The sequence below is a fragment of the Alnus glutinosa genome, chromosome 3, assembly GCF_958979055.1.
Source record: "Alnus glutinosa chromosome 3, dhAlnGlut1.1, whole genome shotgun sequence".
Lineage (NCBI taxonomy): Eukaryota > Viridiplantae > Streptophyta > Magnoliopsida > Fagales > Betulaceae > Alnus > Alnus glutinosa.
This window is the reverse complement of record NC_084888.1, coordinates 4,743,936-4,765,536: the sequence shown is the minus strand read 5'-3', so window position 1 is coordinate 4,765,536 and position 21,601 is coordinate 4,743,936. Positions and strand designations below refer to the sequence as shown.

Sequence of the window (21,601 nt, the reverse complement as noted above, 5' to 3'; positions counted from 1 at the left end):
TAATAAAAAAATAAAAATATTAACAAACAATTCTAAATACAAAACACTTGCAAAGAAATCAAAATTACATTGAGCTTTACGAGATATCAAATTAAAACACTTTTTCAATGAAAACACAAAAAACACCTCCTGAAATATTTTTATTTACTATGCAAATATTGCAGGAAAACAACCTTAAGATCATGACAGCTTCGTTTGTGAACACCTTCTCTTTTTTCTTCTTTCATTTGTAATAAAAAAAATAAAAATATTAACAAACAACTCTAAATACAAAACACTTACAAAGAAATCAAGATTACTTTGAGCTATACGAGATATCAAATTAAAACACATTTTCAATGAAAACACAAAAAACACCTCCTGAAATATTTTTATTTACTATGCAAATATTGCAGGGAAACAACCTTAAGATCATGACAGCTTGCATAGAAAGTTTAATATACATACGATCGACATCCAGTCTGCATGAAGAGACTGTTGAAAGCATGAAATTAAAAAACAATAAGACTTATGCTCTTTACAATCTTTGAACAACATGAGTGACCAAATATTAAATAACCTAGTTGTGTCAGTACGTACATGTCTACGCATTTGGTTCTGTATTTTTGTTTTGAAGAACATGGCCAACACCAGGGCTGTGTCCGGGAGCTGTGGGACGGTGAGCATCTATGAATCCTGTAACAGAATGACTTATTTCTGGGCTCTTACTTTCTTCAACATCTTCTTCAAGGAAAGGAAAAGAGTGGCCAACACCGGGGCTGTGTCCGGGAGCTGTGGGACGGTGAGCATCTATAAATCCTGTAACAGAATGACTAACTTCTGGGCTCTTACTTTCTTCAACATCTTCTTCAAGGAAAGGAAAAGAGTGGCCAACACCGGGGCTGTGTCCGGGAGCTGTGGGACGGTGAGCATCTATAAATCCTGTAACAGAATGACTAACTTCTGGGCTCTTACTTTCTTCAACATCTTCTTCAAGGAGAGGAAAAGAGTGGCCAACACCGGGGCTGTGTCCGGGTGCTGTGGGCGGCCGGCGACCATTTTTGAATCCTGTAAGAGAATGTCTAACATCTGTCGTCCTCTTGCTTAGTGCCTTTGGTTCCATATCTGCTTGATCATCAAGTGGAAAAGAGTGGCCGACACCAGGGCTGTTGCCTGGTGTTGTTGGTCGGAAATCATCTTTGTGCACAACATTTGAGCCACGGAAGCTAAAGTTGTAATTTGGTATCATGGGCGTGGAGATTTCTTTCTTTTGTTTTGTTGACTTCATTTTCCTTCCTTCGATAACGAAAAATCCATGACAAGCAACTAGTGCAAGAAGAATGATACATTTATACATGGCTTGGAAATTTGCCATTTGTGAAGGAAAGTAGATGAAGATCTTCAGAGAAGTCAGGTAGGAAGAGGGAGGAGGAGATGAAGGACAGAGAGGGAGAGGCAAACCCGGCTATATATGATAAGTTCAAGTTTCCGTTTGTATTTATAATCTTGGAGGGTATGAACCTGTTCAATCTCAACCACTAATTATTATATAAACTATATCAAAGTAATTTAAAATTTGGACGGTTTGTAAGTTACAGACTTTCAAGGTGCCCTTGGGAGAGAGAGTATAAATTTTAATCCACTACATAAATGGGGTCCAAGGTCTCCCTTCATAATTACATTCATAAAAAAATCTCCCTTCATAATTAATTTCCCTATACCCTTGACCCTTTGTATCTTTGTTCCTTTACTATATATATATATATATTTTTGAAGTGTACTATAATTATTTCTTGAGTAAGGTAAGAAATCACACTTTTATTTTACTACTATTTTATTCAACTGATCTGTCAGTATCAATTAACCCTTTTTTTTTTTAAACAACGGTCACGTCATCAGGGTGAGATAAAAATGTTGTTTTTATCATTACTCATATATATTTCTTTACATAATAATGAAATGAAAATAAGTAATTCTATCCCACCATCTTCAACAATTCTATCCTCTTCGTCAACAATTGACGGGTTCACATAGTCAAATTTTTCATCTATAGTTTCTACTCATTGATAACCACTTCTTTTTTACTACCTCTATCCTTAGTAGAATAACACACCAATGATACAGTGTTTTTTACCATCCTCAATGTCTGTTTTGACTTAATATCTGTTGATTCCATTTTAGCCAGCAAAACATAAATTTTTTTTTAAGATTAATCATTAAGTATATAAGACGTACTTGAAAAAATCAGATAATATTTAGTTTGCAAAAAAAATCTTGAATAAGTGTTAGATTACAGTTGGAGAAGTGGCATGTCTTTTTATGTATATGCACTCGCATACCTAGAGAGAGAGAAAAAAAAAAAAAAATTATATGCTAGCTAGTGCAAATGCCAATGATGAGTTGATCACTAAAAATGGCAATTAAAGGAATCTTGTCACCGATGGATGGTTCATATAAAGCCGAATTTGACAGAAATTGAGTTGTCGTGAATAATAATATTATAATTTTGCATTTTGCCTTTTGTGTTTACTGTTTTGGTTTGACTCCTCACTTGAGTTTTGTGTGCCACCAATCCGAATATGCCACATGACGAGTTAAGATTCTTTGACTAAAAGCAAGATTCTATTGATCATATACTGATATACTATAGCTATAGCAACTGTCACTTACCGAAAAGAAAAACTATTGGGACAATAAATATTTGAATGGAGCCAACGTTTCGAGTACATGGCCTTTCAATAAAAGATTATAGGGGTCATTAACACATGCACCTATATTTTATATACGCAGCTTTTCATATTAATTACTTGAAGAAAATAAATTACTAAAAATATAATGCGTTAGTTAATCGATGTAAAATAAGTAGGAAAAGAATAATATTATACGTTTGGTGTCCATTAATTTTATTGACTTTAATAACTTATTTTCCTTAAATTCAATAAATATTCCTTGAAATCAAAGCCGGCGCCCAAAAAAATTGAATTCATCACGATGCAATTATGACAAGGTTTGATGATTTGGCATATTCATTCGTACCGAAAAAAAAAAGTCAAGTCAAGTCAAGTGAAAGCTAAACGCACCACTGCCGACAACCCCGTTGGAGGCCCGTCTACTCCCCTTTGCCTCAAAGCAAATGATGAGGGCTCCAAAGTGCTTTGCCTCAACCCCACTCCCGCCCGCCGGGCGGCCTCCATTTAGAATGAATTAATATATACAGAGAATCTTGCAAAAGAAGTACTCGTACGTGCGCGCGCGCTGTTGGCTCCAGAAACCGGGGGACACTGAACAAACAGTAATGATAATTTATTTTACGATTAGCGAACAAATAGAAATTGTCCTCTCTTTTGCGCTAGCTGTAGTCCACGAGACCAGAGCATTAACGTTGGACGATACTTAGTGGTTAGTTCAATAAAATGCAACAAGAACGTGCAACGACGGTAGTTGCTTGATAGTGACTCCGGCGGAAGGAGATCTGAGAATATCTACGGTAATGTTATCTTTTGAATCCAAACGGTTCGAGATCTTCTGTAATCTTTCAGGTTGATTTTTTCTCTATGGCCGTCATAATAGCGTGATCGTGACTTAGCCAAAGCTATACGCAATATTGTTTTCATAAAATTATAACGTTAAATTTTATGGGGATCGGATATGGTCTGGAAGGGGATGAACACCATCCTTGACTATTCTTCTATCTACGAGATTTGGGTGGTTCTTGAGTCTTGTAAGAGGATCGGACTAGTACATCATAATTTTTTTTTTCTTGGTTACTGAAATTAAGAATAATAATGGAGGGGAAGAGTGAGAGAGAGATCTAGACATAGAGTTGTAATTTACTACTATCATCATCTAAACTAGAGACCTTCAAAAATTGCTTTTAAAATGCGTACCATCATTGCGTAATTTGACTTAGAAGGTAATCATATATATATATATATAATAGAGGAATCACTTCGAACATTGTCTAATATTGTGACAAGTGATCTTTTAAAATGCAACCAAATGCCTTATTTTTGTGTAAAAACGATTTTCTTTTCCTAAAAAATAACTATATCTTATTTTTGTGTAAAAGCAGTTTTTTTTTTTTTTCCCCTAAAAAATAGCTGTATCATAACTGCCATTTGTAAACACTTAAATGTAAACATTGCATACATAAAAAAACTGTTACAGATTTTTACCATTTGTTCAATATCCACAGCCTGTTTATTTCTTTCTTTTTATCCGCTATTTCTCACTACTTCTCACTACTTCTCAAATTTTTCATGTTCTTTTCATTGAAACTTAGAAAATAATATGGAAAAGACATTTATTTTATATTATATTACTATTTTTCATCTTTTCCTTTTTTTTTGTTTTTATTTTACGGGTGATGTTTTTCTGTTTTTTATTAGTGTCCTTCTTTTTTGTTCTAATTTATATACTATTTCCTTGGTAAATTTTACACTGAATTCTGAAAATGAGGGTCATGAGAAAGAGATTTTCATATCTTCTTTTGTTTGGTTCTTATTTTATTGTTATAATTTATGTATTATTATTTCTAAAAGTAGTTTCTTTTATGTTATATATGCGAAAGAAGGTCGGAAGAAAATATATTTATGTGACAAAACTTATTTTTATACCTAGAAATTTCATTGGAACATAAAAAAGTGTACGGAAAAGAAAGTTAATTTCTATTATATTAGTATTAATTTTGATTGGGTTTTGAAATTGTGTTTGCAGGGTCGTGTTCAAAGAGAATGGTAAATAATCCGTTTGTTTGTCTTTATTTTTTGTGATCTTGTGTTTCGTATATTTTGTCCTTATTTTTTGTTTTAATTTTTATATTAATTATTACTTCTGTTCTAAAAGTATTTTCTCTTATGTTATATATGCGAATGATGATCGAAAGAAAAAATATCTATTTAATAGGAATTCTTCCTATACCTATGAACTTCATTGGAACCAAAAAAAAAAAAAAAAGTGTATGAAAAAGACAGTTAATTTTCTATTAGATTAGTATTAATTTTGATTGGGTTTTGAAAAATGCGTTTGAAGGGGCCGTGTTCTAAGAGAATGGTAAATAATCAATTTGTTTGTCTTTATTTTATGTGGTTATGTTCTTCAAATTCCATTTTTTTTCCTTTTTCTTCTAATTTTTAAATTATTTTAATTTCTGTTTTAAAAGTAGTTTATTTTACGCCGAAAAAATCTCTATTTGATAGGACTTTTTCCTATACTTACGAATTTTATTGGAACGGGGAAAAATATACGGAAAATGAACTTCTTTTCTATATATATATATATTAGTATTTTTCATTTTTTTTTTTTTAGCTTTTTATTGTTTGTGGTTCTGTTCTTTTGTAAATTTGACAATAAATTTAAGGAAATATTAATGGTGAGCGAGAGAGCTACATTGTTTTTGGTACAGAGTATTAACCATATTAATATTATTATTAATTTTCGATAGAACAAAATATTTTGTAGTGGAGAGGAAGTGATATTATATATGGTTGGAATATGATGGATTGTTTTGTTAATTGGGTTTGTTTATGCTGTTGAGTAAAAATATAAGGACATGTACGTTAAGCATTTATCCTCTAATTATATCTTACCCATTTGTATATAATTTTTGTTTTTTATTTTTATTTTCTCTTATAACTTAAATATTATTTTGTATTCAAATTGATTGTTTCTTCTTTTGAAAATTTTATACTCAATTCATGGAAATGATGGTAAGATAGGAGAGTTTCCTATCATTATTTTTGATATTAGGTATGAAAATCTTTTAGTTTATGCAGTTATTTATTGAGTAGCTTCTTCTTCTTTTTTGTAATGTTCATTGTTTGTTACATACTTAATTGACGGACAACATTTTTTTTTTTTAAAGGTTTTTTAAATGGATTATAATTTTTTTCCTTATAATTTTTATTTAGATTTTGGTAGCCGATTAGTTAATTGGGTGAAGGAAAGAAAATTTGTACTTATAATCTCTTTAAGACCTTTCAAGTAAATTACAATGAATAAAAATACTACGCATTGCGTGGGTTATAAGCTAGTTCTTATAATATAAATAACACATTGTTAAATTATCATTTATCTTAAAAGTTTAAGCTGATAGGGAGGAGGTAAATTTAATTATTTAATCAAAGACTTTAACATTCTCTTTTACGTGTGGGGTCAAACTCCTTTTTAATAAGTGAAGTCCAACATATGAAATATTTAATTGAAATGAAAGGGAAATGAATGAGACAGGGTCTGAAACTTGAGCCCTATTTATTTCGAAATAAAATATTTTTTGATGTTGAAATTATTTTTTGGAAATACCACTGAACAATTTCCTAATATTTGGTGAAGTGAAGATGAAGCCCAAAACAAATTTTTTTTTTTTTTTTCAATGAATGAATTTTTTTACTAATCAACTAACAAATTTACAATTCTCTCTAGTTTTAAGACTAGAACACTTGCAGAAAATCATCTGCAACACAACTAGTGCAGAAACAAATTAATGCAAACCCACAAACCAATCCCAACCCAAAACCACAAACCTGGCCTGCAGTGCCAAAAAACTACAAGTTACAAATCTGCATAATCATATATAGCAGAGAAACAAACCACAGCTAAACACACCTTTACACTCACAATATTACAACAGACAACCAAATACACACTCAAATCAACGCAAGATCTTTACATGTATTCGCCAACTTCCAAAAAGGGCTTCATTTTCCTGTCCTTTCCTTTTAAAATTCCCAGTAGAGCTAGATGCGCTTTGTCCTAACTTCCCATCTGATTTGTGCAACAATCTTATTGGTTGACTTCCCAAAACATTTTCGGGTGTTTGTTAATTTATTGGTTAGCATGAAATCATTTAAACACACTGATCATCACCTATCCGTCAAAAATCACTATGATCAATCACCCAATTTTCAAGAGAAAAATATGCCCTACAACTCATGGCAAATGGAGGGTTGCGAAGAAGAGGATAGTGGCATGCGCGCACTAGCGTACGTTGGGTGGTATTGGAGTCTGCATGGGGTATGGGGAGCGATTTCACGTCCAAAGGAAAATGGTTTACATTTTTAAAAGAATAAGTTGTTTTCCCAAAATTTTGTATAAAAAAAAAAAAAATGCGTTAACCTAAAAATAATTTAGGTTAAGCAAAAGTTCTCTTCCAGCCCAAAAATTCAAAAATAATTCAAAAACATATTACTTCTAACTTATTATTATTATTTTTTTTTTAAAAAAAAAAAACCCTTAATAAACTCGTAATATATATACAATTAATTGCCGAAAGTACTACACTTGTACATTAGGGGCAAAACAAGAATTGAAAGGGCCGGAAAACATGAGATCGATGTTCGATCACCTGACATATATAACTAAAGTCTACAAAGAGAGGATCAGCACATGAGAACACAATAAAACCCACCACATGATTTCGGCGAATCCGCATTAGCACGTACAGTTAGATTGGGCTTAGATGCGGTAAAAATAACAATAAGTTTTTTTAACGGTTTAGATTTAATTTCATTTAACAAAGAGCTAAAATTTGAACGATTACAATCTTAATTGGGCTTTTTTCACGGACACGTTCGGTTTTCGGATATATTTGATACACATCAATTCCTCATGAGTATAGTAGTATCCTGTCATTTTAAGTTAAGGAGGAAACCATAAGTGTAACGCAAAATTTTATGGTAGATCATCATGGCGGCAACTATGCACATAGGTCAAGGGAAAGTGATAAGCGTGGTCTGGCTGAATGTGAGGTGTTAACGTTTCTCAACTACCAGTTATATATGGCTGCTTCACGAGTGAATGACCACAAAAATCTATAGTGGCGGACCAGCCTTGGGAATAAGGGAGACCAAATTGAAAAAAAAAAATAAAAAAAAAATACACAACAGAAATCTAGGCGATGCGTGTGGTACTCTCGGGGTTTCTCCCTAACCATATACATCCGTCACTTGCAGCAGCCAACAGAAATACTTTTACTTAAGAGAAATTTATCTTAAAAATCACAAGGGGATGTAAGTAGGTGAGTAAGTTGACGGTAAATTCTTTCCCTTTGGTCGCTGAATTTAGATTAACTGGATTTGGACATTGAGCTCGTCCCTCGTATATAGTAGCTACTTAGGAATTTGCGACTTTTGTGGTAATCAGGTGATGAAAATAAAAATAAAGATAAATAATTGCATAATATTTCATAAAAAAAACCAAACAAACTCGTGAAGAACTACAAATTACAATGCCTTACTGTTTGCACAACTATACAGAGTTAATTACAAACCCTACACAATATTCTGACATGAACCAAATCAAAAGCCGTAACATAGATGAAGATTATAATTTCAAATACTTTGTTTTTTTTTTTTTTTTTGCACAAGCAATAGGAAACAACACCCTTAATTTCTAACAACTGACTTATTTCCTGCACGTACGATGAATGAGAACATGCATGTTATATATAAACATGCAGGAATTAAGTGGCAATGGAATGCCCGACACCGGGGCTGTGACCTGGAGCTGTGGGTCGGAAGTCATTGATGTCGCGACCTGGATGAGGCGGCGGCGGCGGCATGGACACATCAACGGCTGGTGGTGTAGGAGGAAACACTTTAGTAGATGCTTCGTTAGTTGTGTCATCACCATGCAACTTACCGCCGCGCTTAATAGTTTCCTTTTCGTAAATTTTTTTTTGAGTTTGGTGGGTTTGGAATTCGTTATTCTTCCCCACAAGCAAACGCCTTCCCTCTATACACTGAATTACTTGGGCGAAAATCAAAACAAGGAAAAGAAAAGCAGAGATTAACTTGTTCTGGGTCATGATAGAGGTTGAGAGAGGTCGAAAGCTAGACAATGATAGCTTGGGGGAGTAAAATGGGCAAAGAAATTTAGAGCAAGTCGGCTAGCTAGAGTTCAAATCAGTAGCTAGAGCTTGAATCAACTAAGCATTTGAGTTGCCTAAACCCTTCCCTCTGTGCGGGTATTTATAGAGGGTTAGAGAATACAAGTCGGCAAATTAACCTGACCAATGGGAAACCATTTTGATTTAGGGAAATGATAAAAATTAAATAATAAAAATTTTACTCTTTCTCCCACAAATAGTGCCGATAGTGCATACCTAGAATAGCTAGGGTCGTAGGATGGCCTGTCAAAAAGTCGTATGTGCCCCATGCAAATTGTTTGTTTACATTCCCACTTTATTATTTTGTCTTTTAAACGGTAGAAGAGCGATATTCACCAATCACATTAAGACGACAGCTGGAATGTATGTCTCCAGGACTTTTGATTTTTTTGATTTTTTGATTTTTTGATTTTTTTAAAGAAATGTTAGAATTCCTTCTAATATTTTTTTTTTTTTGGATACTTTTATGTTGACAAGGTATCTTGTATTTTTTAATAAAAAAGAGAAATCAAACTTTAGTTTTTCTTTATTAAAAATTGGATGTAATCATGTCAGCATAGAAGGACAAAAAAAAACACTAGAAAGAGTTCTAGCGTTTCTCCTTCTTTTATAAGCTAGGAAGGACACCATGAATATAAAAATATAAGGGTAAAATTTGAACACTTAGACTGATTGATCCTAGACTTGGGGCTGCTTAATAACTGTTAAGGTTTAAGGCGACAAATTTCTATGGTGGAGTCTTTTTATATTTAAATATTTAATTTTTTTTTTTTCTAAATGATTTGCAAAATTCATCTATGTTAGTAGACATTTAATTTCAACAAATATCATATTTTGTATTGAACTACATATAATTCTTGTTATATAGAATTTAGCCCAAAACGAAATTTACTTTATTCTAAAAATTATTTTAATGAACAGTTTCAATTAAGTTTATGTGATTTAGTAACTGTTTTAGAGGTGCAATTAATGTAACTTTTTAATTTTTTTTCCTCCTTAATTAATATCTTGAAATTTAATTCTTTGTATTTATTTTTTACCGTAATTGTGGCCTTAATAATTAAGAGTGCTAACATTTTTGTCATAATATTATTTTTAACTATAATTATGGCCTTAATTAAAGAGCATTAACTAACCTTTTTGTCATAATTGGGGCTTTAATTTTTTTTTTTTTATATAATAAAATTTAGTGGATAGAAATTTTTGTAGGAAATTTCCTACAACCCACATATAAGATTGACAGAAATTTTCTACAAACCAGTTTGTAGGACTACAACCTACATATAAAAGTGACATGTGCCAATATTGAAGCATGTGAGAATCACATGTTTTTTTATTAATGCCATTAAAAATGCATGTGATCGAGAAACACATGTTATTAAAAAAACATGTGATTTTCACATGTTTAAAGGACACATGTCACTTTTATATGTGGATTGTAGGAAATTTCTTACAAACCGGTTTGTAGGAAATTTCTGTTCATATAAGATTGACATGTATCTTTTGGCATGTAAGAAGTACGTGTTATTTAAATAGCATGTGCTTAATTCTTACATGCTTTTTTAATAGTATTAATAAAAAAAATATGTACTTCTCACATATTTAAAAGATACATGTCCTTTTTATATGTGGGTTGTATAAAATTTCTTTTCAAATTTAATTATATTATTACTATTTGGAGCCTTATTTGATTAAGTCTTAAACGATTGTCTAACTTACCAAAGCATTCAGCCAGCCCTACTTTCTTCAGCTATCGTTTTAACGTCGTGGTTGTATCATGTATAATGGTATTGGAAACTTCACTTGCCCTTCTAAACAATCAAAGGCTTTTTTAATGTCTTATTTAAATTTCAAAAATATGCAAGGTGGATGGGTGTTTGATTAGCAGCCTCTTTCAACCACCCACTCGGTTAGGATTTTCAAGGAGGCAAAAATTATGAAGAAAAAAAAAAAAACCCACAGCAATGCCGTGGATCGTCACTGCCAATGCCCTATGGTCTCGCCGTGGGTCGTCACTAGTGACCCCTGCAATGACTCTTTTTTTTTTAATATTTTTTTTAGTTTTTTCTTCTTCTTTTAGTTTTTTTTTTTAAAAAAATAATTCTTTTATTTAATAATATAATTGTATTTTATACGGGTATAGTAGACATTTTACATTTCTGTTTAAATTAACAAAAAAAATTAGTTGGAATTAAGTGCTAGAAAGAAAGGGACTGTAAATAGACATTTACATTGTAAAATTTTAAAGCTTTTGTAAAACATTAAACAATGCGCAATGGTTTAGGCCATTATATATTATTATTATATAGTTAGTCCCCACCATTCTCGTTTCGACAAAAAGTTTGGCACGGTTCTGCAAAACGTTATTATTATTATTTTATAGTTGGGGCGTTCTTAGTCCCCACCATTCTCGTTTCGACAAAAAGTTTGGCATGGTTCTGCAAAACGTTAAGACTTCCAGTCAGGCAAATGTCAGCCTTCCAAGTTCCAACCACATATATATACCTCCGGACTCTGCTGAACCCCATTATCTTTTGTACCTTGCAGCCTTCTTAATGTCTGCCGCTGGAATCTTTGGCTCTTTGTATCGCTTTACAGTCAGCACGTGCAGGGTGAATAAAAATAAAAATGACCTTAACATGCATAGATCGAGTGGAAGAGGCTACTGCATGTCGACGTCCTTCAATGAGTTTGCCCTTCAATACTTACCCATAATTATGATGAGTTCGATCGCCCTTCAAAAAAAACACGATAATCATCTCTCCATTTTCACGGACTACTTCTACGTACCATTTTTATTTTTATTTTTAACGATATCTGAGGTCTTACGAAAGTGAAAAATAGTTTTACTTCAGTATTTCTTCTATCCCACACCCACAGCCTATTTGCTACGGTAGAAAGGGCCGCCCACCATTAGAGGGGAGAAATGATCAAAGGGAAGCATGCGCAGACATAAAAAGCAGAACCCACGTGCACGCTAATGGGCCCGATTGACACATGACGGTCCAGATCGAACAATTTCAGAATTTCTTTTGCAATGAATATATATAAAAAAAGAAATTATAATTTATATGATCGATCCTAGGATTCCTAGCTAATGAAATCTACAAAGGAACGACATGGTCACCCCTTTTCAAAAAAACTACACACTGGATGAAATGAATATTGAAAATATGAAACCAGTAGCTAACTTTCTTAAAGGAGGAAGAGAAAGTTCAACTTCAACCGTACACTGCTTCAAACCTTTTATTTATTTATTTTTATATATATAGATATGCTTCAAACCTTTTTATATCAAAAGCAACTGTACCCAACGACTAACAACCGCTGGTGAGTGGTGGCTGCGAGAAAGGAAAGGAAAAAGTGGCATATACCCAACTCTTTGGAGATTCTTTTCAATTTTTTTTTTTTTTTTCTTGGTTGTCCTTCTCTTTTGGTCGTTAATGGTCTTGTTTTAAATTCTTCCTGCAGCCGATATGGCCTCATTGACAAAAGGAGAGCCAATAAGTTGGGCCTCATGTGGCTGTACGTAGGAGTGGGATCTTTGCTGCAAACCAAACACATGCCATACCATGCCATATATACTGCTTAACCACCACCTAATTATCAATTAGGCTAAAGTTGAATCACCATCCTCTACATTAATTTTTAGAATATTATTTTTAACTATTTTAAATTATTGTTTTCAAAATTAAATAGTTGAGATTTTGATTTATCACTTTTAATTTTTGAAATTTTATCATATCAGAATTTTTTTAAAAAAAACTATTTAATTTGAGATAAAAAGTGTTAGCTAGAATTTGAGAAAACCTACACATATAATATAAAATACCCTAATCTAAAAGGATCTTAATTCTCTAAGCCCAAGACCAGAGTGTGTAGGTGCAGTTTTAGCTTAAGGTTACCCCAATGCTTGCTTTGATCTTTGCTGTTGATCAGATTGTATATGCGTACGGTAGGACACAACAGTATTATCTCCATTTCAAGTGAAATGAGATTAATATTTTATTTTATTGTATTTAACGTTGTATGTAGTGTTACGTACGTCATTTAAACATGTATCGGCAAGGTTCTTCTATATCAAATTTTTTTCTCACCAAATCTTCCATGCAACTTTCTATTGTGTTGTTTCTCTTATGGTTACCCTATTAGTTTCACAAATCAAAGCCCCTTCTATCCCATACCTGAGTATAATGAGGCCAAACTTCTCTCCCTTGTCCCTCTCCCAAATATGCAACACTATTTTCAGTAGAAATTAACTCGCAACAACTATTTAGTGTGGCGTGTTCAATTTCTTCCATACCTCAAAGCTCATCGTCTCCTTGGTTATGTTGATGGCATTCTTCTATGTCCTAAACCCATGTCTTCGAAAGATTTATATGCCTATTTATTAACGCATGAAATGTGTTTGAAGCATCTTTTTACTTTTTTGGATCTCTCAGGCTGCTCTGCCAATGTAGCATTTCTCGCTCTTTGTTTCTCTCACTGATTATGTAAACCACCACCCAAATCTCAAATGACTTTTCTTTGCTCAGCTCACTTTACCCAACCTCTAAATTAGGTTAATGGCTCTGTTTGGAGTCTCTTTGTTTTTTTTTTTTTTTTTTCCTTGAGTCCACACTGCTATGCTTCCATGCCTCAGTTTTTCTGCTGACCTCTGCATCTTTTCTATCTTCTTGTGTCAACAAATCTCTTAATGATCTGGCTTGGAATTCAAATGTGGCGTAATTCATGGCAAGACGGTCTTTTTGGAACAAAATGTCAAATTCATTCAAAAAGTAATTAGACTTATCAGCTTCAAGTTAATGATCAAATTGAGATCTTTTTCTACTTTCCCTCTCTCAATTTCAGAGAGCCTCTAGTGGCTTTGATCATTTTATTATTAATAATTGGGATATTATCGCAATTCCTTTAGCAGAGCCAGATGACATCCCTCCAGCAAATATCAAATAGCAGATGTGTTAAATATCAAGTTCTTCTTTCTACTCGATTTATCACTCTTCACTTCAAACTCAACGTTCGTCCCTTACCGTTGAGTTTGCGAGGGCGTGTTAAAGATACAACTCACACAAGTAATGACAATCATCTCAATTATGAAAATACTGCAAATGCATTCATAATTGAAGACAGTAATAATGAGATAGTTGAAGAGATCTCACAATGATTTGAATATAAAACATTAGAAGATGTGTAGTGAGATAAGAGGTGAATAGTTGTAATCATTCATAATTGTAGCAGAAATTAAATGGTTGTGTAGTTATTATAAATATCAATACAATGATCCCGCAATATTTACGGGGAGAAATATGTAGTTCTAAAATCTTACATTAGAACCATTGTCCAGCCTGAGATGAGAGAGCATTCATAAGTCTATGAGGGTCGCTAGCGGACACTCGTTGGGACGCCAAGAATAGGGTGATCTTATGAAGGTCGCTAGCGGGGATGGTGGGCCCAAGATGAGGCCATTGTGACGCATTGCCTGAATATGAGAATGAGTATGTGTTTATATGTATATTTACACCATTCCTGACACAACGCATTTTAAGGCCATGAACCTATCAGAACTCTGCAATTAAGCGTGCTTCTGTGAGAGCAATACCGAGATAGGTGACATCCTAAAAAGTCTGATTCGAAAAAGTTAAAAGCGAACAATATTATATCGTTAGATGTGGATTGTTACAAGTTATCATTTGAAACTGTCTAAATCTTGAAGCTTGGTCCTTGACCATACGAGGAACTCTCGATTGTCAGGCTGACTGAAGACTATGTGAATGTTTATTGAGGGCCGCAGTCTTTTAATCAAATTCTTGTTTGACAAGTAGGGCTGGAGAGCTGGCTGATCGAGATATGTCAATTTAGAATGATCGATCACAAGAATGAGTTAATTAGTCGAACCCATGCCTCCACCAAAATGAAATTGCACCAAAAAGCTCTAGATTCTCTGCATGCTCCACTCACAAGATGTATAGTATTATATGTGGGTGGCTGGTGTACAAACTTAGAACTCTTTTGGTCAAACAAAATCATGAAACACATCTGCCGCCATTAATATTAGGCAAAAGGAATCTGCAGTTTGAAATTCTTCGTTTATGGTATGTGGAAATATTATCAAAATGGGTTCTTCAATGATCACTACCCGCTAAATAGAAAATTTATTTCTCCTAGTGGCCTGGAAATAAACGCAAGTGCGTAAAGAAAATAATCGATCTTTCTTTCAGCAAGTATATATTAGTAGTTTCTTGTTCTCAAGATCGATCTCCTGATTTCCGGTGCATTAACATCCATGTCATTTGCGATGACATAATGCTGATTTCCATTGCAGAGAGCCCTCCAACTTTTGTTGATCGATCAAATTTTAGCTCCAATAGAAAGTTGTATATTTCAATATGTTCTTTTCATGTCCTTTTGTGTAATCTTCATAACTTTGTTTCAAAAGCTCAAGATGAAAAGAAGTAGTGAATTTAATTATTCATTTAATATTTTAACAATATTCTTCATTACTTGTGGACTCAACTCAAAATTGAATCATTTAATTAATCTAATTCTATCACTCACTCTCATGTGAGAAATTATAAATTTAATCATTTAATTAATATTATAACACTTCTTCTCACGTATAGATTTAAACTCGAAATGTAATCATTTAATTAGTATTCTAATATTTTCCCAAGTTACAAAACCCCTCCTCTCTATCCGTAACTATGAAAATTTTAATTTTAAGAGTCTTTATGTAAATTTAGTTTCTAAACTTGTTATTTTTTGTTATTTCTTTTTACCTTTTTTTAACGATTTTGACTAACAGAGGGGGGGGGGGGGGGTTGTAACAAAATGGTAGTTCAAATGTGGTTGAGTGTAACATGTTTCAGTAGTTCATGGGGGCAACTTAAAATTGTGTTTCATGGGGCAAAAAGTAATAAACCCTTAAAGTTTTATTATTTTTTATCAACTTAAACTATTTTGATAAATAATGATTTAATATGATATCAAAGCAGATGTGATGAGTTCGAACCTTGACTTTAAAATTCACGCATTATTTTAATTAAATATGGAGTGGGTTCTTGTGCGGCCCTAGAGTGAATGTCCAATAAGGAATGGCTAGGGAGAGAAATACAAAGACTTTGAACTAGTTCAGGCTATGTCCACCACTAGTAATGCTATTATATTTTCATTATGTAAACTTGCCTGTAATATATCACAAAATGTTTTATTTATAAAGAGATATGTTATTTGCACAATTGTTGTGAAAAATAGTTGTGTAGTTAACATATCTCATTTCTAAAATAGGTGAGGACCACTAGGTACGCTATACAAGGTAAATATTGTAAATATAGTGAGATATCCTAAATACATTAATGTTGTAAGTCTTGCAAATTAATATAAAATGAAATCATATATAAATTGTTTAGGAAAAAATACAATTTAGCCTCTAAATTACCATCACTTTTGCAGTTATATCACCAAACTGTAAAAACTTACATATGGGCTCTCAAACTACCATCCCATTACAAATAAGACACTTCATTAGTAATTGCCGGAAACATAGACAAAAAAAAAAAAAAAAAAAAAAAAAAAAAAATCACATTAGCCACATTTGTCTTCTTTCGTTTTTTTTTTCCCCCTCAAAATACCCTTAAAATGATTTTTTTAAAAAAAATTAAAATAAACATTTGAAAAAAATTAAAATTACTAAAAAAAACCAGGGGTGGCCGAAAAAACTGAAATAAACCACGGATTTGGGGGGTGGCCACCCGGCCACCGCTTAGTTTTTTTTTTTTTTTTGGTTTATTTTTTAATGTTGAGTATATTATGCATGGAACGAAGCATTCAAAAATAGTCATGCACGTTCATAAATGGAGGTATATATTTTTCCCTAGACTTGAACATTCTGAATGCACAAGCTAAACCTTGAGGTGATATGGCTTAAGGCAAGGTTGCATGAGCCTTATAATCAGATTTGATTCTTGTACAACACCAATACAATAACTGCACAACAACTCCTCACATGAGGGTGGGCCCCAGTATGTGGGACCCACCCTCATGTGAGGGATTGTTGTACAGTTGTTATATTGGTGTTGTAAATCTAACATTTTCCTATAATCCATAGGATTTGATTATTACACTACACCATCACAACAACTGCACAACAACCCCTCACATGAGAGTGGGCCCCAGTGTGTGGGTCTCACCCTCATGTGAGGGGTTGTTGTGCAGTTGTTGTATTTGTATTATAAATCTAACATTTTCCATAATCAATTAGCTCATGTTGGCTGCTGCTGTTGCAATTATTTAATCACTTAGGAATGCGAGGACGCGCGTGCTAATTAAACGTATAAGTACTGTTGACAATGTCTTTGCTAACATTTTATTTAGGTTAGGCCTAGGATTTTATTTTATTTTATTTTTGAACTAGTACAGTTGACACTTGCCCTAGCTAGCTTGCTGCTGCTGGTTAGATTTTTATGCAATCTGTTTTGGTGTTACTAGAACAGCCGTGTGGCTTCCCTTCCCCTTATATATATATATATATATATATATATATATATATATATATATATATATATATATATATATATATATATCGATCACCAAGTTAGCCTCTCCCTTAGAATTTGTTTCCAAGTTGGCTCGATCGATCGGGGGCAACGAGTCTCCCACCTATATATCTTAGCGTTTTTTAGCTTACATTGTATACTGTCTGGGCAGGGCCGGCTCAACCATAAAGCGAGTTAGGCGGTCGTCTAAGGTTTCCAAAGACAGGTTTGTTCTGAAGAAGAAGAAGAAGAAGAAGGAAAAAAAAAAAAAGTCCAATCATAATTTGAAACAGTTTTTTCCAGTGGAATAAGGCCCCAAAGACAAGTTTGTTTGAAAAAATAAAAAATAAAAAAAGCCTAATCATAGGATGAAATGGTTTTTTCCCAATGAAATAAGGCCCCCAAAGATAGATTTGTTTAGAAAAAAATAAAATAAAATCATAATCTGTAATAGTTTTGAAAAAATAAAAGAAACATGATATTTTCTTTGAAGACTCTTTTAACTTCAATAGAAAAATAAATAGCTAAAGGCTCAAGAAGACAACAATTAATACAAACAAAAAAAAACGGTGCATTTTCTCTCTTATTAGAAGACACAACTAAAATGATGTGGACTACAAGAAAGCCAATAAAGAGAGTAGGGCCCACAGAAAAAAAAAAAAAAAAAAAAAAAAAAAAAAAAAAAAACTTGTTGAAATACAAGTCATAATTCTACAAAAACAACAACTGAGAGTACGGCTCACGGAAAAAGACCTTATTTAAAATTCTTACCTTAGGTCCCAAAATATATCGAGCCGACCCTGTGTCTTGGTATTATTTTATATATATATGTATTTATATATATAATAATAATTTTTTTAAAGATTAATCATTAAATATATAAGACCTACTTGTAAATACAGATATAATATTTAGTTTGAAAAAAATATTGAATAAGAGTTAGATTACAGTTGGAGAAGTCGCATGTCTTTTTATATATATACACTCGCATACCTAGAGAGAGAGAGAGAGAGAGAGAGAAAAAAAAAAAAATTATATGCTAGCTAGTGCAAATGCCAACGATGAGTTGATCCCTAATAATGGCACTTAAAGGAATCTTGTTACCGATGGATGGTTCATATAAAGCCGAATTTGACCGAAATTGAGTTGTGTCGTGAATAATAATATTATAGTTTTGCATTTTGCCTTTTGTGTTTACTGTTTTGGTTTGACTCTTCACTTGAGTTTGGTGTGCCACCAATCCGAATATGCCACGTGACGAGTTAAGATTCTTTGACTAAAAGCAAGATTCTATTGATCATATACTATGGCAACTTTCACTTGCCGAAAAGAAAAACTATTTGAGTGGAGCCAACGTTTCGAGTATATACTGTATATGGCCTTTCAATAAAAGATTATAGGGGTCATTATCACACCTATATTTTATATGCAGCTTTTCATATTAATTACTTGAAGAAAGAAGAAAAAAATTACTAAAAATATAATGCATTTGTTACTCGATGTAAAATAAGTAGGAAGAAAATATTATAAGTTTGGTGCATGTCCATTAATTAATTTTATTGACTTTAACAACTTATTTTCCTTAAATTCAATAAATATTCCTTGAAATCAAAGCCGGCGCCCAAAAGAGAGAGATGAAAAATATTTGTGAAAATTGAATTCATCACAATGCAATTATGACAAGGTTTGATGATTTGGCATATTCATTCGTACCAAAAAAAAAAAAAAAAAAGTCAAGTCAAGTCAAAGCTTAACGCACCACACTGCCGGACCACTCCCCTTTGCCTCAAAGCAAATGATGAGGGTTCCAAAGTGCTTTGCCACGATCAACCCCACTCCCGCCCGACGGGCTGCCTCCATTTAGAATGAATTAATATATACAGAGAATCTTGCAATAGAAGTACTCGTACGTGCGCACAGGGGGTTGGCTCCTGAAACCGGGGAACACTGAACAAACAGATTCTCTTATTCAGTACAGGCAGTAATGATATATAATTTATTATACGATTAGCGAGCAAAGAGAAATTGTCCTCTCTGTTGTGCTAGCTGTAGTCCACGAGACCAGAGCATTAACGTACGTTGGATGATACTTAGTGGTTAGTTTAATAAAATGCAACAAGAACGTGCAACGACGGTAGTTGCTTGACAGTGACTCCGGCGGAAAGAGATCTGAGAATATCTACGGTAATGCTATCTTTTGAATCCAAACGGTTCGAGATCTTCTATAATCTTTCAGGTTGATTTTTTCTCTATTTCTGTCATAATAGCGTGATCGTGATTCGTGACTTAGCCAAAGCTATACGCAATATTGTTTTCATAAAACTATAACGTCAAATTTTATGGGGATCGGATATAATGGAAGGGACAACATCCTTGACTATTCTTCTATCTACGAGATTTGGGTGGTTCTTGAGTCTTGTAAGAGGACTAGTACATCATTATTATTTTTTTATTTTTTATTTTTTTGCTTGGTTACTGAAAGAATAATGGAGGGGATCGAAGAGTGAGAGAGAGAGGTAGAGTTGTAATTTACTACTATCATCCTCTAAACTAGCTAGAGACCGTCCAAAATTGCTTTTAAAATTTGTACCATCATTGCGTAATTTGACTTAATTCTTCTAATATAAATGACATTGTTAAATGATTATTTGTTCAAAAAGTTTAAATTAATAGGAATTGGTAAATTTAATCATTTAATCAATATTTTAACATACTCATTCACACGTGGGTTCAAGCTCCCTTTTAATAGGTGATGCCCAACATGTAAAATATTTAATTGAAATAAAAAGTAAATGAATGAGAAAGGGTCGGAAACTTGCCCTATTTGTCTCGAAATAAAATATTTTTTGATGTTGAAATTATTTTTCGGAAATACCACTGATTTCCTAATATTTGGTGAAGTGAAGATGAAGCCCAAAACAATTTTTTTTTTTCAATGAATGAATTTTTTTACTAATTAACTAACAAATTTACAATTCTCTCTAGTTTTTAGACTAGAACACTTGCAGAAAATCATGTGCAACACAACTAGTGCAGAAACAAATTAATCCAAAACCCACAAACCAATCCCAACCCAAAACCACAAACCTGCGCGCAGTGCCAAAAAACTACAAGTTAATTACAAATCTGCATACTCATAGCAGAGAAACAAACCACAGCTAAACAGACAACAAATATCAGGTGCACTCACATTACAACAGACAACCAAATACACACTCAAATCAACACAAGATCTTTACATGTATTCGCCAACTTTCACAAAGGGCTTCATTTTCATGTGTCCTTTCCTTTTAAAATTCCCAGTAGAGATGAGTAGAGATGAGCTTTGTCCTAACTTCCCATCGGCTTTGTGCAACAATCTTATTGGGTTACTTCCCAAAACATTTTCGGGTGTTTGTTAATTTATTGGTTAGCATGAAATCATTTACATGCACTGATCATCACCTATCCGTCCAAAATCACTATGATCAATCACCCAATTTTCAAGAGAAAATATGCACTAAAACTTATGGCAAATGGAGGGTTGCGAAGAAGAGGATAGTGGCACTAGCGTACGTAGGGTGGTGTTGGAGTCTGCATGGGGTATGGGGAGCGATTTCACGTCCTAAGGAAAATGGTTTACATTTTTAAAAGAATAAGTTGTTTTCCCAAATTTTGTATATAAAAAATAATAATAATAATTGCGTTAACCTAAAAATAATTTAGGTTAAGCAAAAGTTCTCATCCAGCCCAAAAATTCAAAAATACAAAAAAAAAAAATAATAATAATTCAAAAACATATTACTTCTAATTTTATTTTTTTTTTAAAAAAAAAAACTCAATAAACTCGTAATATATATACAATTAATTGCCGAAACTACACTTGTACATTAGGGGGAAAACAAGAATTGAAAGGGCCGGAAAACATGAGATCGATGTTCACCTGACATATATAACTAAAGTCTACAAAGAGAGGATCAGCACATGAGAACACAATAAAACCCACCACATGATTTCGGCGAATCCGCATTAGCACGTACAGTTAGATTGGGCTTAGATGCGGTAAAAATAACAATAAGTTTTTTTAACGGTTTAGATTTAATTTCATTTAACAAAGAGCTAAAATTTGAACGATTACAATCTTAATTGGGCTTTTTTCACGGACAAGTTCGGTTTTCGGATATATTTGATACACATCAATTCCTCATGAGTATAGTAGTATCCTGTC

General features: G+C 33.0%; 1 protein-coding gene across 1 annotated transcript; it reads right to left on the bottom strand.

Annotated features, from left to right (window-relative positions):
- Positions 1-377: 377 nt before the first annotated feature.
- On the bottom strand, positions 378-1,434 carry LOC133864572 (precursor of CEP9-like). Its single transcript, XM_062300951.1, has one exon. It carries the CDS (start codon positions 1,352-1,354, stop codon positions 584-586), a length of 771 nt encoding a protein of 256 aa, XP_062156935.1. The 5' UTR covers positions 1,355-1,434; the 3' UTR covers positions 378-583.
- Between the last annotated feature and the right edge of the window lie 20,167 nt (positions 1,435-21,601).